At 39.9% G+C, this 27850-nt stretch overlaps 1 protein-coding gene and 1 long non-coding RNA gene across 2 annotated transcripts in view; one reads left to right on the top strand and one right to left on the bottom strand.

The window, feature by feature from the left end:
* Positions 1-27850, bottom strand: part of card14 (caspase recruitment domain family, member 14) — a 53209-nt gene that overhangs the window by 1231 nt on the left and 24128 nt on the right. The window contains exons 12-19 of the mRNA XM_077524262.1: positions 26728-26944; positions 26529-26655; positions 9281-9521; positions 9137-9200; positions 8954-9074; positions 8686-8850; positions 3287-3405; positions 2421-2536 (exon numbers count right to left, since the gene is read on the bottom strand). Of these exons, the coding sequence (XP_077380388.1) occupies positions 2421-2536; positions 3287-3405; positions 8686-8850; positions 8954-9074; positions 9137-9200; positions 9281-9521; positions 26529-26655; positions 26728-26944 (1170 nt within the window). The remainder of the gene's footprint in view (positions 1-2420; positions 2537-3286; positions 3406-8685; positions 8851-8953; positions 9075-9136; positions 9201-9280; positions 9522-26528; positions 26656-26727; positions 26945-27850) is intronic.
* Positions 20597-27546, top strand: LOC144020618 (uncharacterized). Its single transcript, XR_013283932.1, has 3 exons — positions 20597-21804; positions 21941-22012; positions 26473-27546. It is a non-coding gene; the product is annotated as an uncharacterized LOC144020618 (long non-coding RNA).

Below are 27850 nucleotides of genomic sequence, written 5' to 3'. Positions count from 1 at the left end.
CAAAGTAGCGCTCAGAGACGCTTCATTCCCCGGATGTTGTAAACATAATGCAAAGACGTTACGCACCTTTTTTGGGGGGGAGCCTACCGTCAACGCCGTGCTCGCGACACGGCGCGCGCGCGCACAACGAGTGACAACATGCAATAGTGGAGACAGTTAGCAGAAGCCGGTGCCGTACATCTCGGTATTTCCCATGGCTATCGAGTCCTCTCGGTGCACTTGTATGTCCCGGGCCGGCGTTGGTACTGCGCGCGAGCCAAAAAGAATAACTCCCGTGACGATCCAATGCATGGATTCAAACGACACAGGTATGTCCCACAGCCAACACACCAGCTATGCTAAAAGCACACTACAAGTATCTAATTTCTCAGTTTGTGGCTCCCTGTCAATGTCTACAACTAGCATGAGCAGCAGATAGGAGAACTGAGACGTGCCCGCGATTACGTCATCAAACTCAAAATGAACGACAGCCCAAAAAACAAAATATAAACAGTAGTGATTCTGTGGTCATCATCGTGTCTCAGATTAAAAAAACAAAAAAGATGTCATACATTAACCAAAAATGAATGTGATGGCAAAAGAAAAACAAAAATTGTTAAAAACAAGAATTGTTGATTAAAAAGGGAAATGAACTTTTGGAAATATTTTTGCATATATTAAGTGGTTAAAATGTGTTTGATAGAATTATTGTTCCATAAGATAGCTTCATATTTCTTTTGGCTGGACGGTAGGTTTATTTCATGTCTTAAATTTATGTTTCTGAAATACTTCACAATGTGCACATATTCTGTTTAATTGTGTTGGTGTCTGTCTAAAGGTTAAATATTTATATTTAACATTAAATTATCAACCTTTTATTTTCCTGATCCTTATTTTGAAGAGAAAAAACAAACAAACCAAAAAACAATTATAACTGTCAATAACTACTAATAAATATTTAAACTGATACATGTGTACACACTGGAATAGCGGAACAAACAAACAATAGAGGAATTAAGGGGATTTTCATTTTCAACCTGGATAGATTTTTATTTTTTGTTTTATAAAAAGTATTTACGTTACAAGAAGTCAAGAGAGACTGCCCATTTTGTTTTTCATAAAAAAACAACTTTATTTTCATGTTAAAAATGCACTTTCAATAAAGTATTTTGAACTCCGTTTCTACTGCATTATTTTTATGTTGAGATGGTGTTATCGGCAGCTGCTGAAAGTAACTAAAAAAGTAACTTTTAATCTAACTTAGTTACTTTTAAAATCAATTAATCAGTAACGCAATTTAGTTACTTTTAAAACCAAGTAATCAGTAAAGTAACTAAGTTACTTTTTCAAGGTAACTGTGGCAACAGTGCATACTACACAAATATAATTGACACAGTAGATGGATGGACAGACAGGATGCATGGATGAACTTAATTTACTAACTTCCACACTAGTAGCACTAGTGCATTGTTATACTATTCATTGTTATATTATGTATTGTAATCAATGAGGAGTGAACTAGAATTAAAATTTTGATTCAAAACTAGACAAAGTGACATTTCTGCAGAAATTCAGCGGGAATGCTGAAAGCTAAATGCGAATAAAATATTTCCCAAGCGAGATTTGAACCAACACACTTGCATGTCTCCGTAATGCCAGGCAAGTATTTAACATGTGCGCCAACTTGGCTTGTTGAAAATCATGGCTAACGGCCTATTTATATGTAAAACTTATCTGAAAGTAGCCTCCATTCAGATGTAAAAATGGAACTGATATCCAATGGAAAAATGCAAAAAAAATACAATCTAATTCACGCAATAGCGCCACCTAGTTATGCAGCACCTGCCATTCATTTAGATGGAAAAGTGGAACTAAGATAGTTGGTCTACATGTAATTACTTAGCATAATTGCCATGGATACATTCGCAATGTAGGAGGCGGGATTTGAACCCGCGACCTCCTGGTTACAGGACAATGGATTTTACCAAGTGCTCCACTGAGCAGTATGACAGGGCTGGTAATGATGAGAAGTTGTATGTGTGGAAGTTGGTGTGGAAAGTGGGACTTAGAAAAAGTTCAATGTCAGTCCCATTGAAAATGAATGGGGGAAAAGTTGATATTTAACAATAAATTGTGCGAATACTGTAAGTACTGTGAAATTAGACTATATATTTCCAATGCTTTCATTATTCCCACAATTCAAAATTACAATTAAACTATTTTAAAAATTTAAAATTAAACTAATTTCTGACAAGCAGACTAACTTAACTTTGTAAACATGTATTTAAATAACTTAAATATGCTTTCATTCATATTATTTAAATAACTTTACTATGACCCATGAATTGTGTAATGGTATCTATTAATCATTAAGTTAATTTCTGAAAAAGCTTGTCTACGTTTGGTTGCCCTATTTTATATGGAGGAGGAAGAATATGTACCTGAGTTTGCGTGCACTGCGTGCTGACTGGCCAATGAAGATGATAATAGGGAAGATCTCCACCCTATGCAGACGACGTACACAGTCCAACCCAAGAGGCAATACACAATGAATACCCTGTAGTATGAGGAAACAAAAAAAAAAAATACAGTGGAACTTAAGGTTAGCTATTAAAGGGTTGTTCTTTGTGAGAAGCTGATGTGATGGATCTGTAGCCTCCCTGGTGACTTAAAAATTACGACTGATTTTGTTACATTGTAACTACTAGGACTACTACTAATGGTGGTATGCAGTACTGTATCTGTGTTGGTTTTGGATCTCAGGTATTTTTATTAAGAAACTGAGCAGGCATTGCTTGAGGGAGATGTTTCGACTTAATTGTAGAGGCGAAGGATTGGAGGACTAGTGACTGAGAGTGGTCAAGCACAATACACTTCCCCAGCCCAATTGGGAAAGGTAATCTTGGGAACTGTATGCTCAGTATTGGTGCTTGGAATTGTACTCTCGCTTATGGGACAACTGCCTCAGTGTGAGTGTCCTCTTAATGCCACGGAAGGATTGGCAGCGCTCTACCACCTGAGCCAAGCCACACCACAATGAACCAACCAACATGGATATCATGTTTGTATGTTTGGGCTCTTGGCAGTTATTTTGCTTATTATTTACTGCAAATATTACAAAAAAAACAAAAACCGCCAACTTGACGTGTTGTAGAGCTTATGTTCCTCAGTCCTAGTTTCACTAGTACGTTCACCACTTATCTCTTTAAATACACCTAAGACTCAAAGTCTTGAAGTCAGTCCGTTTGTGATTCAGTCAGCCTAAAAACTGCAATCTACATGCATGCATACATAGACACACGCTGACCTTCTTCATGACTTTTTCCACACTTTGAAGGGTGTAGCAGCAGTTTCTTCCCTGCTCACACTCCTCCAGGAGCTCCGACTTTTGCAGTCGGGCTGCATGATCACTGGAGCTCAACATCTCTGCAACAAACATACACAATGTTGTTTTTTGTTTGCATGGTATTATAATTCAGTATTGAAGAAGAAAAAACAGTAGCAACAACATTTGTCTGTCCATCCATCCATCCATCCATCCATCCATCCATCCATCCAATTCAAAGAGAACCAGCACAATCAAAATAAACCAGGTGGGAGGAAAAATATAATTTGCGAACAGCAGTAACTTAAAAACAACAACAACAACAACATTGTGGGTGTAGTTCACCTAATGTCCTCTTAATGTACAGAGAATATTACACATTCAGTAATTGCCTCGCAAAAAAAAAAAATAAAAAATAAAAAATAAAAAAGCAATTTAGGTTGGAGGAAATCCAAATCATCAGTCTGAGGAATAAAATTGAGAATTACTCTAAATAGTGGAATTTGAAATCCTTAAATTCCTTGCAGTGGCACATTGAACAATGTTAATTTTTTTTTTTTTTTTTTTTTTTTTAGAGCTCAGAATTGTTCATTCGGTAGTCTTACCGATTCAACGTCTTATCATCATTGCTCTTTTTTTTATTTATTTATTTATTTATTTTTTTAAATTATTTTTTGTGTGTTTGCGTGCGTGCGTGCGTGCGCGTGCGTGCGTGTGCGTGCAAATACGTATAAATTTATACTCATTAATTCACCTAAAGCCTTATAAGTATCCCATTACCCTTCGCCTTAACCAGGTACTTCAGAATCTTGCCAGAGTCGTGAGGTGTAAATGGTCAGGAGACCAGAGAAAAGGTCAGAAAAAAATAAAGAGAAAAGAAAGATAAATCAAAGTGAAATCCAGCACCGACCAAACACTTCCTGCCGTCCCCATGATTACAAAATCAAAGTCTTACGCCAACCCCGGAAGCCTCTAAATTCCAGCAAATTTAGCGAGATCTCAAGAGCCCAGAGGAAAAACTAAAGAGAGGAAGGAGGGAAGGATCGATAAGGCAGAGTGAGATCCATAGAAGCCAGTACATCCAATCCATCAAAGTGAAGTCCAGCACCAACAAGACCCCTCCTGCGTGGTTACAAAACCAGAGTCTTATGCCAACCCCAGAAACCTCAAACTTCCAATAAATTGAGATCTCAAGTGACCAGAGGAAAAACTAAAGAGAGGAAGGAGGGAAGGATAGATAAAGCAAAGTGAGATCCACAGACACCAGCACCCACTGATCAAGGGGCTGTGGGAGGGAGAGGCTACTTCTGTTGAGTTTCAGTAGATGCTGGTGCGACGGATCTGGCATGCATAAGGACCACCACCAAAGAAAGAAGCCGTTAACCGCGGATTTTTTCCATTGAGATATAATTTATTAGTAAGTTTAACCAGTGGTCGATATTTAGAGATTGTTTATTTTTCCAATTGACAAGGATTATTTTTTTTAGCAATAGTAAGGGCTATAAATATAGATTGGGATTGTTTACATGGTAGCTCATTTATTGTTTAGTCACTTAGTAAACACAATCTTGGAGATAAAGGAAGCCTACAGTTTAATATATCAGCGAGCTTTTCCAAGATTTTAGTCCAGAAATGCAGCACTGGAGTACATGACCATAAAGCATGAAGATAAGTATCGGCAGTGTTTTGTGAGCACTGGAGACAAATGTCGGAGTCAGAGAGTCCCATTTTTTTCATCATATATTGTGTAATATATGTTCTATGAAGTATCTTATATTGGATAAGTTGCAAATTTGTCTGTTTGGTCATTTTAAATACATTTTCACAGATTTGGGTCCAAAAGTCTGGTTCCGGAACTATAGACAAGTCTTTTTCCCATTTTAAAGTCGGTAAATACGTTTTATTTGTGTATAAAAATAACTTAGATATTTTTGATATTTTCTTTATTGTTGTTGGAGAAAGCTTTATAATATCTTTAGCTAAGACAGGCAATTGGAGCGTATCCTGAAGTGTTGGGATTTGTTTCTTAACCAGATTTTTAACTTGCAGATAATTGGGAGTTTGTAATTTCTAATGCCTTCCACCAGGCAGTTAGGGTGGCGGCTATCATTGGGTTTTTAAAACAATTATGTCGTTTTATTGATTTTGTAATAAAGAGTAAATCTAACAGTCTAAGATTATTACAATCCTTCTGCTCCAATTCCAACCAACAGTTAGTATCTCTGTTGGGTTGTGTCCATAGCACAAGATATTGCAGTTGATTAGCTATATAATAGTACATAAAGTTTGGTGCCTCTAAACCTCCTTTAGATTTACTTTCCTGAAGAGTAGATAGACTAATTTTGGCTTTTTTTTTTATTCCAATAGAATTTTATGATAGCAGAGTCCAGCGATTGGAACCAGTTAGACGTAGGTTTAAATGGAATCATTGAAAATAAATAATTAATCTTTGGTAAAACTTTCATTTTTATAGTAGCTATCCGTCCTATTAAAGAGATCGGAAGATTATTCCAGCGCTCCAGATCACTACGGATACTATCCAATAATGGTAAAAAATTTAAAGAAGTTAATTCAGTTAACTTTGGTGAAATTTTAACACCTAAGTATTTTAAATTACCTGTAGGAAAGGAGTAGTGTGGATCCTGACTTGTAGGATTCCATGAATTTTCTGTAATAGGTAATGATGTTGATTTTGTCCAGTTAATAGAGTAATCTGATAAGTGAGAGAATTTAGTTATTAAGTTAAATGCTTCCCCTAGCGAGATAGCAGGTTCTTCTAAATAGAGTAGTATATCATCAGCATATAGATTAATTTTATGTTCTATTGTCCCGGAGTGGATTCCTTGGATCCGTCTATCCTGACGTATAGCTAATGCAAGCGGCTCAATAAATATAGCAAATAATAAAGGAGACATTGGGCACCCTTGTCTTGTTCCCCTTTGTAGAGTAAAACTCTGTGATGTAATCCCATTAGTAGTAACTGTAGCTTTAGGAGAATCATATAATATTGAGACCCATTGAATGAATGACTCCCCGAAGCCGAATTTATTTAAGACAGCAAAGAGGAAGGACCAGTTAACTTTATCGAAGGCTTTTTCTGCATCCAGCGAAATAACAACTGCCTTTTTATCATACCGCTGTGACATACTAATCAAGTTAAAGAGCCTCCTAATATTATTAGTAGAATGACGACCTTTAATAAAACCTGTTTGATCGCTATGAATAATTGTCGAGATTACTGTCTCTAGTCGAGATGCCAAGGCCTTAGCGATAATTTTAATATCGGTATTAATTAGTGATATCGGTCGGTAACTTGACGGGAGGGTGGGGTCTTTTTCTGGCTTTAATAAAAGTTTAATTGCTGCTATATTCATATCTTGACGTATATCACCCTTACTTTTAATTTCAGTTACTACTCTTAGAAATAATGGAGCAAACATTAACCAGAAATGTTTAAAAAATATAGCCGGATAGCCGTCTGGACCAGGTGCTCTGCCATTAGGCATACTGTCTAAAGCACGATACAACTCATCTATAGTAAGCAGGGCATCTAGAATATCTTTATGTTCAATAGATAACTGAGGTATATTTAAGCTATTTAGGAATACCAATGTTAATCTTAAAGGGTAAATCAACAGGAAGTCAGACTCTTGCGCCACCCCTCCCTAAGATTCGAAATCGGCGCTCAAAACAACACAAAAGTGTTTCCTGGATGGCTGTTGGGTTGCGAATGGGGAGAGGGTTGGCGTGGTCTGGCTGTGATTGACAGCAGCAACTCGCTAAGAAGGCGTTTAAGGAGGCGTGTACGAGACTGAGCTGGTGGGTGGCGGGGGCGACTATATCACGATCCACAAGTGACATAGTTGGCCACTTCTTGTGTAACTAGACTAAGTGCAATTTCTGGAGAAATTGCGTGGGAATGCTGAAAGTTGAATGCTAAGATTTTGAATGCATGTGGAATGTTTATGAAGTAAATTGAGAGATAAATTATGAAATTATGAACTCCAGGTTACTGGGCAATGGACTTTACTAAGTGTGCCACCGAGCAGTATCAGACATCTGGTAATAATAATAAGTTATATGTCAGGAAGTGGGTGTGAAAAGTGATACTTAGAAAAAGTTCAATGTCTGTCCCATTGAAAATGTATGGGGAAAAGTTTATATTAAACGTTAAATTGTGCAAATACTGGAAGTAATGTGGAATCAGACGATATATATACCCTGGGAGGCATGAATTTTTGAAGCTAGTTGAAATTTGAACAGTGTAAATTGGAAGTATTATGTAGGAGTTGTTACGTGGCAAAAAAAAAGTGGAGAATAAAAATCACAATAACATATGTGGGAAGCATTCTCACAATGAGAGGACAAACAGCCAATTTGTGTTTATTTCAGTGTTTAACCTTAAGATGGCACCAAACACACGTTTTTGTTTTTTTGTTGTTGTTTTTTTTTGCCCCAAATTCAAGCTTTCAACAAGCATGCACTAAAATGTCAAAATAATGACCGGGACATGTAGACAGCATTTGTAGACACCAGTTTATACAGTTTACCAGCGGGGGGAAAAAAAAAAAAGTTGATTTAGTGTTGTTACTAGTGCTGTCAAACGATTAAAGATTTTAATCTGATTAATCACTGCGATTGGCTGGCAACCAGTCCAGGGTGTCCCCTGCCTACTGCCCAGAGCCAGCTGAGATAGGCGCCAGCAACCCCCGCGACCCTTGTGAGGAATAAGCGGTCGAGGAAATGGATGGATGGATGGATCTGATTAATCACACTTCTTAATTTTGATTAATCACGATTAATCAGCTAAATTACTTGCGTATTCGCGTAATATAAAATAAATACAAAATACCGTAATATTTTGGCATTAATGCATTTTATTATCTGAATGTCATTTGCAAACATTGATTTAAATGCATGTACGCAATTGCATGCATGTGTGTATTGCTCAAAATGTAACAGCATCATCTCAATTGGGTGCAATTCAGCAATTATTAATTAATTAAATTATTTTGTTTTATCTAAAGTCCCGTCGGGGTGGTTTTTAAAGCAAAATTTACCACCGAGCACACCAACTGGAGTCACCCGCCCATTTTGGAACAATATGCATAGGAAATGCCGTGCATTCCCCTAATCACTGACCAGCGCAGCCTTCAATGTAACCATCCGCAGTTACGGTCAAGGCTCAAGTGCGGTCCAAAAAAATAGTGTGATTAATATGCGTTAATACTTGATTAATGCGACATTTTTCTGTGATTAATTAATCTATTAACGCTTTAACTTTGACAGCTCTAGTTGTTACCCTTTAAACTGTTAGTAGTTTATTTGCTATTTGCTCTGTTCTTAAACAAACAAATCCAATCATGCAGACTTTCTCTTACCAGGTTCACAGAGCTCAAATCCCTGCCACCCTGCCACCTTCTTATCCAGGATGCGTCCCAGGATGGATGGTAGTAACAGGACTGGTCGACAGATGGGTGGGAAGTGTGGTGTGACCGGTGTATAGGGCATGAGGGTTAGACAACTTCTGGGAGCCGATGTTTTGTCTAAGTGTGAGGGAAAATACAATGTTTTCATGCAGGAAATTATTATTCATTTTGTGTGTATAAATAATCCTTTGTTATCGAGGAAAATGTTGTGTTTCTGTACCCGACTCTGTGCTTTTGGTCTTTTCATTCTCTACGCTGACCCAGAGAGGATTTCGGCCCTGGCGACCAGTGCTAACAATCCTCACTGCTTTCTGAGTCTGCTGAGTCTCCATGTGCCATTCCTAAAGAGGGAAATATTCACCAGTGAGCTGTGCAATTGTACTCCATATGCAGTCACTCTTACCTTTTGAGACTTTGACATTTGAAGGTTCATTTCTTCAATAGCCCGAATAAGAAGACGCTGTGCTCTGTGATATCGGCAAATCAAGAAGCAATAAGCGATATTGAAGCTTCATGTCCTCAATCTGAGCGTAAGGCTCATAAGTACCTGTAGTAGTTGGGTACTAATCCGCTATGGAGGGCCAAAAGCTGGCAAGGATGAACTTGATTAGCGTACCATGAGTCTTCAGTGTCGGCCGGCCGTGTGTTGGTTACATGGAGGATGTCATTGCAGGACACAGTCAGTGTCCCTTTGGGACCTGCTGGGATGGTCACGTTGACACGCACATAGAAAGAGTCACCTGATGACATCTCACTCTCCTGCAATTGCTGAACCAGTGCCTCATAGTCTGTACAATAGGCGGAGAAAAACACAGTCATATAAAATGCATGAGCACACACATCACTAATTGTAATTCTGATTGGCACATCTTTTACTGAGTTGAATTATGAACATTCATTCATCTTCAAGGGAAGGAGAAGCTCCAACCCACAAATACTTTTGAAGAAAGCAATTGATGTAATATTGTACTGTACTTTGGTCTGTGTGGGGAAAGTTTCCACCCAACATTTATTAACATTTACCTGATCTAAATTTGCATAGTAGTACATTCCTCTGACTAGTTGAATATATTTGGGTGACACATTAACAAAACAATCAAAGGTTAGTGATGATGGGCCACAATGAACTTTCAGAGTGGCATTGCATTGCACCACTGCATTACGCAGTAAATACTGAATGCTTCACAAATGGATTTTTTTTTTCTCGGTAAACCTCCTTTACACTCACATCTCCAATACAGTAGGTGTTGCTCCGCACTTGCTCTCTCTACTCATCGTGCTAATGGGTGGATGATTAGTACAGTGTTGTCAATTATATTATTATCATCATCCACTGACGACAACTCTAAGTGAATGATCTTTTCGCTCCTACTTTAGTGTGAATTCAAGCATAAGGTTCCCTGTAAAAACCCACTTCACCTGTATATCAGCCATGCAATGTAGAGTAATTATTAGACAATATAGCACCATGCTTTCTGCTGTGAGCTGGGCCGTGGCCACAGCTAACTAATTGTTACTACCAGCAGGCAGTGATGAAGACTTACTTTCTTCTTCAGAAACTTCCTTCCTTATCTCCACCATGACTCCCTTTTCTAGGCCGTGATAGACAATGGACGCTAATAGCGGTGTTAGGAGCAAGCAAACAAGCCTGGTGGACAACATTTTTTACTTGGGCTCCAAAGTTGTACCTTGTTGTATTCCGTATGTGTCCACCACTGGAAGCATGTTGCTTGAGATCAGTCAGCCCACCATTGGCTATGGTAAAAGTACCCCAGCAGCTAGTAAAGTGCCTTTGTTGGATGTTTTCTCACACTTTTTCAACTATGTGTTTTCTGATTCCCAGTCCTCTCTTTCTTTTTGCAATCATATTTGCTGCTACCGGTCGCGTTGCTGCTCTTGCGCTATATACTTCCGCAAGCAACATTACGTCGACCAATAAGATGAGTGGATTCTGTATCGCCATACTAAATGAATGTGCTGTCATTGGTCACAGAGCAGGAGGTCCTTGGAACTTTACCGTAAGCTACTACCATAAATCCTGCCTAGGGTGCCAAGTTGCTTAGGAACGCCACTGATTGAACCAGGTAAAAAAAGTTTTAGAACTAATTCTCATTTACAAACGTGACCTTTATATTTTACACAGCATCCTAACGTCACTTGAATTTGGGTTTGTACATTATGAAGACACTTCTATTTGGAGTTCTGAAGAAATCTTTGCAGGGGAAGTAGTAGAATGCAGGTGTCAACAGGGCTCCAGGCGAGCTAGGCGGTCGCCTAGGGCGCCATCTTGTGGAGGGGGCGCCAAATTGCAGAAAGGAAAAAAAAATAAAATAAAAAAAAAACTAACACAAAAAGCCCCCCCCTCTCGTGTTTTCAAACATAAAATGTGTTATATAGCAAATATATTTTATTAAGTTCCTTTTTTTATTACTTCTATTTCAAATAAATGACTGTGAGTTCACGACCTGCTGTCCTGGCGCCCTGAACCTGACCCGCTGCTGCCGATTACAATGAATGAAAGGTAGGGGGAGGGGTCGTATATCATATCAGAGTGTAGTGGCAGCACTTTAGAAAGATCGATAGATGGTTGGCACACTTGTGTTGTTTATACATTGACATCGACAACAATGAAAAGGTCCAAGCCTTCAGGTGCTGCATTAAGAAAGCGGCGAAAGGGGGAAGGCTTCCGCGAGATGCTGTGACTATCGCGAGACCGGTAGCGAGACTGGGAAAATCTAACATGGCGGCGTCCTGCTGCTAAAATAGAATTTGCTTTATATTTCTAATTAAACCCGAATTTAACGATTAGATAAATTAGATTTTTTTCTTTTCTAAGAAAGATCGGAAATATTATCCAGTGTGGACGACCTCGAACGCTTTATTGACGATTATTTTTATAGCTGCGCGATGGATGATCTGGCGGCTAGTCGTGATAATCCTTCGAAAAAAAGGAAAAATGACTCGTCAACAGATACGGATGATTTAGTAACCGCCGACGTATCGGTGAGTATGCTGGATTCCATAAATAAAAAACTTGACGTCCTCTGTCTTATCCGCGAGGACGTCAAAGAATTAAAGGCAAGTTTGGAATTCGTTAGCCAACAGGTAAGCGATCTCCAACGAGATAATTCCGAGCTACGCTCCTCTCTCGTCGCTGTCACAGCCGAGTTGGAGACGATTAAAAAGGAAAATAAAATGCTAAAGGAAACGGTCTTAGATGTTCAATCCCGTAGTATGCGGGCAAATCTAATATTTTCAGGTATATCCAAAAATACCCCAGATAATCCAGAGAGCGAGATAAAAAAAATTTATGACATTATCGCTAAAGATCCCTCAGGAGACGGTAAATAATATCTCTTTTCACCGTGTACACCGGCTCGGAGCTCGTAAGGGCAATAAGCCCCGTCCTATTATTGCTAAGTTCGAACATTTTAAACATAAAGAATTGGTCAAAAGTAAAGGACGGGAGCTCAAAGGGACATCTTTCGGGATGAATGATCAATTCCCAAGAGAGATAAACGAGCGGCGAAAAGTACTGTTTCCTATAATGAAACAAAATAGACAGGAGGGTAAACGGACTTCGATGGTCGTTGATAAATTATATATCGACGGCCAGCTATTCCGAAACCCAACCTCGACCCCTTGGCTGTTCTAACTGATAATTGGTAGAGCCGAGTATTGTGTGATTATTTGACGTATGTATATGTATGTGTATGTATATGTGTATATATGTATATATATGTATATGTATATGTATGTGTATGTATATGTATGTATATGTATGGATAATGGGTTACGAAACTGAGAATATGAATTCATATCATGTATAGGCTATAATAATAATAATAATAATATAAAAATATATTCTTAAAAAAATACAAATAATAATAATAATAAAAATAATAATCTCGCTTAGGTCACTATTTACTGGTGTATTGTTATGTTGAATCCCCCACAGATTTCCTTCACATTCACTTCCCCCCTCGTTTCTTCACTATTATACTTATCTACTTGTTATCTCTCTCTTTATATAAATTATATAAATTGCCTAATTACTCTTTTGCTATCCTACAATATGTTAATATTAATAAGCAGCTTATATAGATGTATACATAAGACTGAGTCTATATTGCTTGTATGCAGAAATTAGTTCTGGTCTCCTGGAATGTGTGTGGCGCTCGCTCCCAGGCAAAAAGAATAAAAATTTTAGACCATCTCTCAAAATTTAAGGCAGATATTTGTCTCCTACAAGAAACCCACTTACAAAAATCAGAAGAAAAATTATTTATAGTGTAGCGATAATTGGGTCGTCTTTTGGACGAATTAAGAATCTGGACGTTACAGAGGTAAATTATATTTACCTCGATAACTTCTGGGGCACCACGTTGGTTTTGCTTTGGGTTAACAGTCATTATCAGTCATTTATAATCTAAAGTCGCCACACTCGATATTCAGTGGTTCGTTGTACTAACAAAAGAATAATAATCCACTCGGAAACACAGATGACTTAGGCGGAATAGAGTTCATAAAACATGCATTTATTCACGATTGCTACACTACAGAATCAAAACACTGCCTATCTAGCTATTCTACCGTCAGAAGAAAAGGAATAAAATAAAGCGAATGAAAATAAGGAAGGAATGCGAATGAATAAAGAAACAGGGAAAAGAGAAATTTGACCTGCCAGATTTGTGATATGTTTCAAACGTAAGTGGCACACAGTGGATACGCCGAGCTAGAAATCAAACGCACACTTACGAGAATCGTTTGCGTCGAATGAGCAGAAAGGTCTTCAAAAAGAAGGGGTAAAAATAGTAAATGTTCGTTTAAAAAAGGCAAGAAAAAAAAAAAAAAAGGTTTATTCCACAGGTGAGCACGGGGAAGCCGCTCCAGGGGCCTGACGTAGTTGCGCGGCTCGTCCCTTGATTGGTCGGCGACCCGGCGAGGCTGGTTCTGCCGGGCAGCTGTCCGAGTTCAGGTGTTGCAGCTCGGTCAGTACGCGCCTGCGTACGGGGAAGGCCAGCCGTTGGAGGTGCGTTGGCACTGCGGCGGAGCGCCACCGAATAGCCGGTGAGGTGCGCGGCTTAGGTGCACAACCTTGAGTCCGGCGATACGTTGCAAGTGTACGCCGGGGCCGCGGAGTCGGGCGGGCAAGCACCGATGGTGGAACAAAAAAACAAAACAAAAAAAAGCAAAAGAGTCTTTAGTCAGCGTTGCAGTTTGCACCTGCTTTGGCGTGGCGTGGAGCGAGGGTCCGCTCTCGGCAACGGTTGCTGCCAGAAAAGAAAAGGCCACGTGGTTGGCAAGTTTCTTGGAACAAAGAGTTCGAGCAGGCTGGGACACTTGCAGGTCGTGCCAGAGAGTTTTTGGAAGAGGCTTGGAAGCCAGAGGGGAGAGGCGGGAGAGCAGGAAGAGGGAAGAGGGTGAGCGAGGGTCTCCTCGCCCTTTTAAAGTCTTTGGGCGGGGCTTCAGTGGGTGGTGGCACACCCTTCTGCTCGCTCGGGCAGACTTTAAGAAAAAAATTATTAAAGAGATTAATAATTTGGCATTAAATTTGGTCAGTCTGGCAAATCAGTTTTCCCACACAACCCGTTTAACACACATCGTAATTAACGCATCATAAACTAACTTGTGAGGTAACTTCTACTTGTCTAATCTGACTGAACTGAGAGATATTGATTATCTTTCATTCTTTATGGAGTACAAATGAAATAGGATGTTCATACACACAAAGATATAACATGAATCATTCGTAGCTCAGTTGTCTGTCAAGAATTATCATGGAATAAATGTGTAAAATGCGGTTACTTATGTGAATTGTCACTAAGGATAGTTCCAAGTTTCACCACTTGGCGGTGCTGTTGCTCCATCTAGACGTTCCAGGAAGGGCGAGGCGCCAGAATACCCTTTGTGATTGATAAGAAGTCATGAACATTCCTTTGATCGGTCATTTGTGTATTCCAAATCATTGGAGCCATTTGTTCGGTCTCCGAGAAGACAGGCTTGAATACACTCCTTCGGCAGACGCATAAATTCCTTTGTCACCTGGTCAGCGGCTTCAAAAGAGCCTTGTTGGTGGTTGGATGACCACCTGCAGAGCTAACCAAGCCTGGATCCTGTCTGGGCAGTGGAATATTTATGCGACTGCAGAGAATTTGCTTTAGGAGAAGCAAACTTTAAAAAAAAAATTAGAGGGTGGATTGGGCCGTCGGCCATAGTTGTTACAATAGATAAAAATTTTAGTCAAGTTTACTCTGCCTCCTATAATAGTAGACAAAGAGGTGTCTCTATACTTATACATAAGAATTTATTCTTTACTCTAAATAATATAGTAACAGATTTAGAGGGCCGATATATTATTATCCAGGTAACTATATTTAATAAAGTATATACAATTGGTAATTTATATGCCCCAAATAATGATGACCCAGATTTTTTCCATGAATTTTTCTCTCGGTTACTCGATTTAGCAACAAATTCTACTATTATTATTGGAGGTGATTTTAACACGGTCTTAAACCCGTTAATAGATCGTTCTAATAATACGATATATACAAGGCGATTACGATCCGCTAAAGTAATAGATGAATATATGGAGGATTTTGGCCTCAGCGATGGCTGGAGACTTCAAAACCCAACTAAGAAGGAATTTACTTCTCTGCGGTGCACCGATCATTCTCAAGAATTGATTTTTTCCTTACAAATAATTCTATTGTTGATAAAACTGCTATAAAAATACATTCTATAATTATAAGTGATCATGCACCAGTCTCCCTCACTCTACAAATTGACTCTACCTTTAAACCTCCCCCGATATGGCGTTTTAACATCTCATTACTGAAAGACGTAGAGTTTGATAAAATTATTAGAAGGGAGTGGGCAGATTTTTTTGAAATAAATGACTCTCCAAATATATCTCCATCTCTTCTCTGGGAAGCAGGGAAAGCGGTAATTAGAGGGAAAATTATATCATATTCAACTTATAAAAAGAAACAGGATCAAAAATTAGAAAAATACCTGGAAGATAAAATTAAACAACTAACGGATGAATATGCATTAAACCCAAATAATCAAATATGGATAGAACTACAGAATATAAAAATACAGTTAGATAACATGTTATCTAAAAAGACAGAGTTTATAATACAACAGTTGAGATATAATAATTTTGAACATAATAATAAATCAGGTAAATTCCTGGCAAATCAACTTCAACGGAATCGGGAAAAATCTCTTATAACGGCTATTAAAGATATAAATGGTGAATGCACACAATCACCAGAAGAAATTAACCATATTTTTTATAACTATTATCGAAATCTATACTCAGAAATTAATAGACCTAACCCTGAACATATTGAGGTATTCCTAAATAGCTTAAATATACCTCAGTTATCTATTGAACATAAAGATATTCTAGATGCCCCGCTTACTATAGATGAGTTGTATCGTGCTTTAGACAGTATGCCTAATGGCAGAGCACCTGGTCCAGACGGCTATCCGGCTATATTTTTTAAACATTTCTGGTTAATGTTTGCTCCATTATTTCTAAGAGTAGTAACTGAAATTAAAAGTAAGGGTGATATACGTCAAGATATGAATATAGCAGCAATTAAACTTTTATTAAAGCCAGAAAAAGACCCCACCCTCCCGTCAAGTTACCGACCGATATCACTAATTAATGCCGATATTAAAATGATCGCTAAGGCCTTGGCATCTCGACTATAGACAGTAATCTCGACAATTATTCATAGCGATCAAACAGGTTTTATTAAAGGTCGTCATTCTACTAATAATATTAGGAGGCTCTTTAACTTGATTAGTATGTCACAGCGGTATGATAAAAAGGCAGTTGTTATTTCGCTGGATGCAGAAAAAGCCTTCGATAAAGTTAACTGGTCCTTCCTCTTTGCTGTCTTAAATAAATTCGGCTTCGGGGAGTCATTCATTCAATGGGTCTCAATATTATATGATTCTCCTAAAGCTACAGTTACTACTAATGGGATTAAATCACAGAGTTTTACTCTACAAAGGGGAACAAGACAAGGGTGCCCCATGTCTCCTTTATTATTTGCTATATTTATTGAGCCGCTTGCATTAGCTATACGTCAGGATAGACGGATCCAAGGAATCCACTCCGGGACAATAGAACATAAAATTAATCTATATGCCGATGATATACTACTCTATTTAGAAGAACCTGCTATCTCGCTAGGGGAAGCATTTAACTTAATAACTAAATTCTCTCACTTATCAGATTATTCTATTAACTGGACAAAATCAACATTATTACCTATTACAGAAAATTCATGGAATCCTACAAGTCAGGATCCACACTACTCCTTTCCTACAGGTAATTTAAAATACTTAGGTGTTAAAATTTCACCAAAGTTAACTGAATTAACTTCTTTAAATTTTTTACCATTATTGGATAGTATCCGTAGTGATCTGGAGCGCTGGAATAATCTTCCGATCTCTTTAATAGGACGGATAGCTACTATAAAAATGAAAGTTTTACCAAAGATTAATTATTTATTTTCAATGATTCCATTTAAACCTACGTCTAACTGGTTCCAATCGCTGGACTCTGCTATCATAAAATTCTATTGGAATAAAAAAAAAAGCCAAAATTAGTCTATATACTCTTCAGGAAAGTAAATCTAAAGGAGGTTTAGAGGCACCAAACTTTATGTACTATTATATAGCTAATCAACTGCAATATCTTGTGCTATGGACACAACCCAACAGAGATACTAACTGTTGGTTGGAATTGGAGCAGAAGGATTGTAATAATCTTAGACTGTTAGATTTACTCTTTATTACAAAATCAATAAAACGACATAATTGTTTTAAAAACCCAATGATAGCCGCCACCCTGACTGCCTGGTGGAAGGCATTAGAAATTACAAACTCCCAATTGGCGCCATGTGGGCTCTCTCCCATTTGGCATAACCCCGACTTTCAACTTAATAATCAGTCGTTCCATTTAAGCTTATGGGAGCAGAAAGGAATTACACACCTTCATCATCTTTTCTCAGATAATAAGTTTATATCGTATACAAACTTGGTCCAGAAATATGAAATAAAAAAGGGAAATTTCTTACATTATCTGCAAGTTAAAAATATGGTTAAGAAACAAATCCCAACACTTCAGGATACGCTCCAACTGCCTGTCTTAGCTAAAGATATTATAAAGCTTTCTCCAACAACAATAAAGAAAATATCAAAAATATATAAGTTATTTTTATACACAAATAAAACGTATTTACCGACTTTAAAATGGGAAAAAGACTTGTCTATAGTTCCGGAACCAGACTTTTTGGACCCAAATCTGTGAAAATGTATTTAAAATGACCAAACAGACAAATTTGCAACTTAGCCAATATAAGATACTTCATAGAACATATATTACACAATATATGATGAAAAAAATGGGACTCTCTGACTCCGACATTTGTCTCCAGTGCTCACAAAACACTGCCGATACTTATCTTCATGCTTTATGGTCATGTACTCCAGTGCTGCATTTCTGGACTAAAATCTTGGAAAAGCTCGCTGATATATTAAACTGTAGGCTTCCTTTATCTCCAAGATTGTGTTTACTAGGTGACTTAATAATAACTGAGCTACCATGTAAACAAACCCAATCTATATTTATAGCCCTTACTATTGCTAAAAAAATAATCCTTGTCAATTGGAAAAATAAACAATCTCTAAATATCGACCACTGGTTAAACTTACTAATAAATTATATCTCAATGGAAAAAATCTCTGCCTTAAATAAAAATCAAGTATCAAGATTTAAACAAATATGGTCTATGTACATAGAATATTTTAATCTTGATTTGGCAACTTAATCCTGCCAAGATTCTGCCTGTTAACGAGAGCCACCACATCGTTACAACTTCTGTTTTCGCTGCTTCTGTATTTGGTATTTTGTATCTGATTGTTTTTATTTTTATATAGTCAGGAACCTAGTTGCTGCTAGTGGGCTCGAGCATACCACACTATACGACACTATACTCACTAACTCCTTAAGATTTATTTCTAGTGGGCACTAAACATCAACACTTGGTGTTACTGCATGCTAATTAGTCAATTTTCTTGACGCCGTCCCCCGTGGTCGGGCGGGGGTGGTTCTGCCCCCCCCCCATTGTCTGCTCGGTAGCGGTTGCGTCTTGGCCGCTCCCTGGGCCCCCTGTGGGGTGCGGTGTTGGGGTGCTTTCCCTGGTGCCCGGGGCGGTGCCGTCCCGGCGCGGTCCGCTGCTCCGTGCCCGGTGGCGCGGTTCGGGGCGGGTGGACCTCTGGTGTGCCCCGTGGCTCCCTCTCCCCTCCCCCTTCCTCCCCCCCGTCGCCTCTCCCTCCTCGCCTCCTCCCGCCCATCCTCCTCTGCCTCCCGGTCCCTTTTCCCTTGTCGCCCTCCCCCCCCCTCCTGCCCTGCAGCCGCCCTTTCGCCTTCTTGTCGTCTTCCCCCCGCTTCCCCCTCCCCCCTTCCCTGTCTGCCCCCCGCCCCCTCCCCCTCCCTCTCCCTGGGCCTGGGGCTCCCTCCCCGGCCCGGGCGTCGGGCTCCGGGGGCCGAGCGGGGGTTTGAGGCCTGCCCCACTCCGGTAGAACTCCTGCCGCCCCGGGCGGGCTCCGGTGGCCGGTGGGCTGTCCAGTAGCCCTGCTGCGCTGGCGGTCCGCCTATTGTGGTGCCAGATTGGTAGGGTGGTTGGGGGTGGTGGTGGGGGGTGGGTTGCTGGGGGGCGGGCGTGCCACCTACACCCGCCGGGTTGGGTGAGGCCCCGCTGGTCGCTCCTCTTACTCACTTCACTAGTTTTGCACTATACACTTTGTAAATATACACATAGGGCACACAACACATTTCTTGGTGGGGTGGGGAAGGGTGGAAACACCGTCTTCACCCTTCAACTCCCCTCCAATTTTAATGCACTTCATTTCCAAGGGGAGGGGTGAGTTGGGGCGGGGAGCCATCAGAGGGGATGGACTGCAGTGCCTGGCAGCGCTGTGGTCCCCCCCATCTGTGTCCCTGCCCCACCACTTTGTCCCTCCATTTCCTTTTTTAATACATATTAATTTTTTTGGGGGGATGCGGGTGTGTCGGAGTAGGGGAAATTTTTTCCCTCTGCTCCGACTCACCTGCTCCCAATTTTAATGCACCACACGCACACACTTGTATATACACTGGGTGGGGCCACATTCACGGTGTAAGGGTAGAGCTCGCCAGTCGGCGAGCTGGCGGACTCAGTAACAGTCCTAACAGTTAGGTGTCACTAGTACGCTGGTGTGACGACCGGGGCCTCTCCCCACCGGGCTCGGTGTTCTGGTGTTCCGCCTTTTCCCCTGGTGCTTCCTCCTCTGCTTCCCCCCTCCCGCCGCTGTGCTACTCTCGCACGGCTAGAGTGGGCACGTTTTCCCTCTCTGCGCTGCTGCCCGGTGCCGGTTTCCGGGGGTGGGGGTGGGGCTCGCGGGGGGCCGGGTTTGCGGGGGGAATGGCGGTCGTCGGGGGGGGGCGGCTTGTTTGGGGGGGTGGAGGTATGGGTGGGTGGGGGTTTGGGTGTTGGGGGTCGGGGTGTGTTCGGGGGTTTGGGGGCCGGGGGTGGTGGGGCCTGGGTCGTGGCGGGTGGCGGGTTTGGGTGGGGTGCGGGGGGTTTTGTGGGTGGATGGTGGCTGGGGACCGGTGGGGCGCTGTGGGGGCCCGCTGGGCCTCGTTCTGCGGCCTTGGGCTCGGGGGTGTGGGCCGGGGCTGGGGCGGGGGTGTTCCGGGCGTCTGGGTCGGCTCGCCGACCGGTGTCCGCTCGGGTGGCTTGGGGGTGGCCTTGGTGCTGCCGCGGCCTGGGGGTTTCGGGGGGCGGTGCTCGCTTTGCTGGACCGCGGTTGACGGCTTCTTTCTTTGGTGGTGGTCCTTATGCATGCCAGATCCGTCGCACCAGCATCTACTGAAACTCAACAGAAGTAGCCTCTGCCTCCCACAGCCCCTTGAATCAGTGGGCGCTGGTGTCTTTGGATCTCACTTTGCTTTATCTATCCTTCCCTCCTTCCTCTCTTTAGTTTTTCCTCTGGTCACTTGAGATCTCAATTTATTGGAAGTTTGAGGTTTCTGGGGTTGGCATGAGACTCTGGTTTTGTAACCACGCAGGAGGGGTTTTGTTGGTGCTGGATTTCACTTTGATGGATTGGATGTACTGGCTTCTATGGATCTCACTCTGCCTTATCGATCCTTCCCTCCTTCCTCTCTTTAGTTTTTCCTCTGGTCTCTTGAGATCTCGCTAAATTTGCTGGAATTTAGAGGCTTCCGGGGTTGGCGTAAGACTTTGATTTTGTAATCATGGAGAAGGCAGGAAGTGTTTGGTCGGTGCTGGATTTCACTTTGACTTATCTTTCTTTTCTCTTTATTTTTTCTGACCTTTTCTCTGGTCTCCTGACCATTTGAACCTCACGACTCTGGCAAGATTCTGAAGCACCTGGTTAAGGCGAAGGGTAATGGGATATTTATAAGGCTTTAGGTGAATTAATGAGTATAAATTTATACGTATTTGCACGCGCACGCACGCACGCACGCAAACGCACGCACACACACACAAAAAATTTAAAAAAAAAAAAAAAAAAGAAAGAAAGCGCCGAAAGGAGGAGGAGGAAAAACGGGCCCAGGGTCGAGGTATGTATGTCAGTCAATCATCATTGTTTATAAAATAAACACGAAAATAGCGTTAGCTTCTTAGCTTGTTTGTAACTTGTTTACCATTACATCACCATTGCACCATTACATCCATGCTAGTAGCTACTTTGCACACAAGAGTGGGGCAAGGCTTGCTGAGTTTAAACTAAAACAGCCAGTAAGTCCAGATACCTGCAAATGGATTTGCACAAGTCATTGTTTCACATAACCACATTAATTTATTAATTTATTGAAAATAAGAATTATGTGCTGGTTTAATGTAAAAATCTATATAGTAAATGCATTTTTTTTTTAACTAGATGCACTGAGAAAATATTTGCAGCCACAACAAGCACCTGCAGAAGCTGTGGTAAACAATCCTTCAGTGTCATCTTCACCAAAGGCTACTGAATGTAAGTGCATGAATGGTGCATTTAATACAAACAGCCATAATTTCTTACATTGTATTCTATCATAATGCAAATGGATTTGTTTTCCCTGCTTTAGCACCAAAATAATTTGAAGTGATGTATTTTGTTTAATGTACAGCTGAAGCAACAGCCAGTCAAGCACCAATCAGCAGTACTTTGAGTGACACAAAGCTCGATCTTCTAGATCCAGGTGACTATTTCAGTTATATCAGCTATTGCTGCATCATGTACAGTGCTCAGCATATATGAGTATACCCCCTTTGAAAAATTTAAAGATTTTGTTCAATATCTCCCCTTGTGAGGAATAAGCTGTCAAGAAAATGGATGGATGGATGGATGTTCAATATCTCAATAAAAATAAGAACAATTTCCAAAATATTGACAAAATGTTTTCTGTAGAATACACACTTGACTCACAACATGAAAATAAGGTTGTAATAGGATGCATAGATTACAAAATCTTCAATTTAATCAAATTAACTAATGCAAAAAAAAAATAAAAAATGCAACCCACAACAAAAACGACGACATCTAGTATTTTCTATGATCTCCATGACTGTTATGGATAGCAACATGTCTGCTAGGCCTGGAATTAACAATTAGCCTTTTTCTCGGGGTCTACTTATTTGTGCAATATGTACTCTAATAAAAAAAAAAAAAAAAAAAAAAACTCTAAGCAGAGATGCAGTCATTTCTTACCTGGCCAAAATCCAATATGTCAAGCATGGAACTTTTATAGTTTTTCTAGAGGAGAAAAAAACTTAGAGAAATCTATCCCAACATGTGGGTAGCACTCAGAGTGGCTGCTACCATATCAGTGACTGTAGCATCAGCTGAGAGATGCTTTTCCAAGCTTAAACTAATAAAAAACTATTTAAGGTCTACCATGTCACAAGAACGGCTAACTAGACTGGCACTTATCAGCATCAATCAAGAAGTATCCAGGTATGGAGAGAAATTTGTGTCTTTATTTTCAATCAAACAAAAAAGGAATTTGCAATCAAAAAAAAATTTCAATCAAACAAAAAGGGGATTTGCAATCAAAAAAAAAATTCAATCAAACAAAAAGGGGATTTGCAACCTCAAATAAATTTTAATCAAACAAAAAAGGGTTTTCATATAAAATAAAAATTTGCAAACAAAAAAAAACATTTCAAACATGGATTTGTATTTTAATAAAATCTTGTCAAACATTTTTTTCGTTTTGTTTGCGAATCTGTTTTTTGGTTGCGAATCTGTTTTTTGGTTGCGAATCTGTTTTTTGATTGAAACCTGTTTTTTGGTTGCGAATCTTTTTCTGTGTTGTGTGGGCGGGGTCCTCCGTTCAACCGATGATAGAAGCCTTGTCATTGGTCAGCTTGGAAGCCGCTGCGACAACTTTCATTGGTCAGATAGGAATGGGGGTGTGACAATGTTCGTCTGACTATTTCCTGGTTCATTTTGTCCAGTCGCCGCCAGCATCGAGGTAAATAAACCCCCCCCCCTCACTTCTAGTTTTCCGTTTTGTTTATCTGACATTTATCTAAAAGCAACCCTTGATCTATCGTTTATCCGGTGATTTGTTCTAATCATTACAATTAACGTAATCACTCACTCAGCATTGCTTAGCCATGTTAGCTAGCTAGGTAACTGATGGTCCGATACATGATACATACATACATACATACATTTGTTTCACATACAGGCAGGGCTGGGAATCGAATTTATTTACACTAGCTGCTTCCCCTAAATCTTGGATGTTTGAAGTAGAGATTAAATTCGTGATAATTCTGTGATTATTATTTATTGGTCCTGGTTGTTTACTGTACGAGTCAGGTTGAAAAAGAGGGGGAACTCATGCACCGTCAAAGCGGTGACATTGCTACTACTAGGATCCAGGCCACGTAAACGTTTGATTTTGGTTAGTCTAGTCATGAATCGTGATGTTTTGTTGGTACGAGAAACGGCCCAAATAAACGGCCTGCTGAGATAGCTGTTATTATGCTTATTCCTGATTATTTTATTACATTACATCATTACATTAATAAAATGCTAATTATTAATCACTTATAAGTTCTGGTCATTGAAATAAGTAGCCTCTGCTACATTTATTATGTCTTGGGTGTTTGAAATACAGAGGAAGTGACTGAGATTACGTAATATAAATACATTTAGTTCCTGTGATTGTTTCATTGTAGTTTTCCTGTTTCAATAATGTTCAAAACATGTGTCAAACATAACTTTGTCAGAATTTTTTTTTTACATGTTTGGTACTTAATTCAAGCACACTTTTCTTTACTTTTTAGATGCAGAAGATGAAGTTGGTGGTTGGTCACCTCTCTTCATGAGGTGATGCTGTGGATAACTGAGCAGGGCCACAAGCACCTGCTTATGTCAGACAGAGAGCAATTTAAAATATCAATAAACTTTGACCACAATTGTGAGGTACAAATGCCAGGTCACACATTATGTTACCCCCTGCACAAACACCATTACATTTCCAACTGCTCATATGAGTGATTACCATTCCTTTAAATCACATCTACTGACTGCTCTCACCTTTGATGCCAGATTTGACACAGTGTAATTGAAAGGGCAAAAAAAAAAAAAAATCACATCCATTTCATTTTTTTTGAGTAATTACAGGCTGTTCCTACAAAATGTTTGTTTTAAGTTTAACAGTTCATTTTCTGAGCTTTCTTGATTTCTTGTTGGCAGGCCAATCATTTCTTGAGAAAAATGTCTGTATAAAATCTATAAAATGCTGAATAATTGACTGGTTGTTAGTTCATATGCATGCTTTTTTTTATGAAATAAAAGTCAAACTGTTTTACACAGGAATTTATTTTCATTTTTTACATAAATTTAAATGACCCTTTGGGCCGCGAGACACTAGCACTAGAAGCAACATTGAGAGTCTGCAAATAAATGACGCGACCAAAACTCAAGGACTCCTTGTTTGGATTGATTTGCCGTAAAGCAACAAGTCTTTCCTCAGGTAAACGACAGTGGATGTCAGGTATAACGATCCGGTGTTCACCGTGATGGTCCAAGGGTCGTGTCTCTTCAGCTTGCTGGATCTGTAATATCAAATACATTTATGAAAGCTACAGTAACTCCAAGAACTTTTACTCATATAAAGTTTTTTCCTCTGGTTATGTACGCTTTTACCAGCAATAAAACTGCCCTGGCCTGCTCCTCTTACAGTAAACATGCATCTCGCTATGTCTACATTTTCTACCCCTTGTTCTGCTCGCACTCTAAAAGAAAAAATCTAGTCAGTGTAATTGCAAAAGTACACCTACAACTCAGATTCCCCTTCTGTTTCAATCTGACTCATACAGTAAACAACCAGGACCAATAAATAATAATCACAGAATTATCACGAATTTAATCTCTACTTCAAACATCCAAGATTTAGGGAAAGCAGCTAGTGTAAATAAATTCGATTCCCAGCCCTGCCTGTATGTGAAACAAATGCAAAGGTTTCTTTATGAGTATAAAAAAACAACAACAAAACTTCATCCTAACAGCTATCCCAAATTAGCCGTATATTTGTGTTTTGACTGCCAACAACATAGCTTCATGACTGACTCATGTATCGGACCATCAGTTACCTAGCTAGCTAACATGGCTAAGCAATGCTGAGTGAGTGATTACGTTAATTGTAATGGTTAGAACAAATCACCGGATAAACGATAGATCAAGGGTTGCTTTTAGATAAATGTCAGATAAACAAAACGGAAAACTAGAAGTGGGGGGGGGGTCATATTTACCTCGATGCTGGCGGCGACTGGACAAAATGAACCAGGAAATAGTCAGACGAACATTGTCACACCCCCATTCCTATCTGACCAATGAAAGTTGTCGCAGCGGCTTCCAAGCTGACCAATGACAAGGCTTCTATCATCGGTTGAACGGAGGACCCCGCCCACACAACACAGAAAAAGATTCGCAACCAAAAAACAGGTTTCAATCAAAAAACAGATTCGCAACCAAAAAACAGATTCGCAAACAAAACGAAAAATATCTTACACAATTATTAATGTACATAGTGAAAACATTTTGAGGTTTTAAATACTGTCATTTTTCAAAAATTGCAGTAAAAAGTTGCATTGCATTGTACTTCTGTTATTTTTCTTATTTTTATTTGTTTGTGGAATTTGGTATTTATTGCGTGGTGTGCTATTAACTCAATCACTGCCAGTCATTATAGAAAATTTTTACATTTCCAATACTCACGTGATATTCCATTCAATAATTATATATAAACCGAATCTACAAAATAACAGAATAGACTCCCTACTTTTTGTCCCGTCCCGTTCTTTTATAACTGACAGCAGAAAAATGTAGGTTTGCCAAAATACAGCCATTTCTCCCATGGACTCTGAAACTGTGTTTATTTCCGATAAAATGGGGCTCTGATGTCATCTACCGGTGGTTGGGCATCAGTAAAGTTGTTTCCAAGTTTGATATTTACAGTGGAGCATGCTCAGATTCGCCCCCATTTAGCACCGCTCTAAAAAATACAATTGACAAGTATACTTGTCAAAGGCAGTGAATGAGTTAAATATAATATATCTCTAATTTTTTTGTGTGTTTTTTTTTTTATGGGATTGGGGGGGGGGGGGGGGGGGGGGGGGGGGGGCTACCATGTACATTTTCGCCTAGGGTACCAAATCATGTAGGGCCGGCCCTGGGTGTCAAGCACGTGCTGTGGGACGTACCATCTTGCCTGGGACGCAAAGAGAGATGGCAGAGACCCATGACCTGGCCAAGTGCCCACAGAGCTTCTTCTAAGGTGGAATCCTCCAGCACCATCCGGAGAGCTCTCTCGTCCTGTTGGTATCTCATCTGCAGATGATCAGTAGTTTTTCAGGCAACTTCACACACCATAATTCGTGCCATCAAATAGACTTCTCTCACCTCCACTATTTGTGCTCCATGGGTGATACCCACAGTATGTGCAGCACTCCCTTCTGTTACTTCATGCACAAATACTCCAGTCTTATTACCCCCTACCACTGCAATCTGACTTAGCAGTGTTTCTCCCTGGAAGGCAATGGTGACGACGCGGCCACTAATGCGCACGGCTTTTTGACGAGAACGCATGAGGAATGGAGGTATGGAATTTTTATGCAGGCTGGTGAAAGATTAGAAGATAAAAAAAAAAGAAAGCATATGTCATTATTTAATTTGTCCAATCAATCAGTCAATCAACTTTATTTGTACATTTCATACATAAAATGGAACCAAAGTGCTTTACATTAATTAAAAACAACCCCTCACTCCACTGGCTCACCAGGACAAACACGCACACACCTACAGGTTAAATATTACACTATAATGACCTGGGGCTAGATACAAGAGCATTCAGGTCCGGAAAAACTTTTTCTTGTTGCCATCAAATTCTGAACATGTTCAAAAGATTTTCATTGAACAAAGCCTGCTGAAAAAGGAACCCCGACTGTAATGACAAGTTTCCGTCATATGATTATTTGGACGTTATTAACATGAGACTCATTTTTCAACAATCATTTCCAGTTTAATAAATTTTGTAGAAACTTTATTTGTACATACGCCACCATTGTTTACGTTGCAAAGCGTTCTGTGTTGTGATGTATCATGGCTGCTCGTTATCTGTCGAGTAAAGTTAATCAATTGTGATCTGTACTAGCGAAATAGGAGATAAAATGACACTGCACAGCTTTTACATGTCAAACGGGAATAAAGAAAGCGAGATGACATTGACTGATGTTTACTGTCTATGTTCGAAATGGATTAATTAACTAGTCACTCTAAATTGTGGGCCAGACTCTTGAGGTAAAATGGAGGAAAATAATAATTAAAAAGCACTGCATCGGCCTCAAAAAGACACTGGCCCACCAGGCATCTGCTCTGTATGCCAGATGGCCAATCCAGCCTACTTCTTCAAGGCTAGAGGGCAGGGGGAGGATGGAGCAGCACGCAGCAGTACCCCGGTACTACCCGCTACTGGGTAGACGAAATAACGATCAGAAATAATTGGTAATTTCGTTGAAGTACATTT

This window comes from Festucalex cinctus, chromosome 6 (assembly GCF_051991245.1).
Source record: "Festucalex cinctus isolate MCC-2025b chromosome 6, RoL_Fcin_1.0, whole genome shotgun sequence".
NCBI classification, from domain to species: domain Eukaryota; kingdom Metazoa; phylum Chordata; class Actinopteri; order Syngnathiformes; family Syngnathidae; genus Festucalex; species Festucalex cinctus.
The sequence above is the reverse complement of the archived record's forward strand: the minus strand, read 5'-3'. Positions and strand labels throughout refer to the sequence as shown.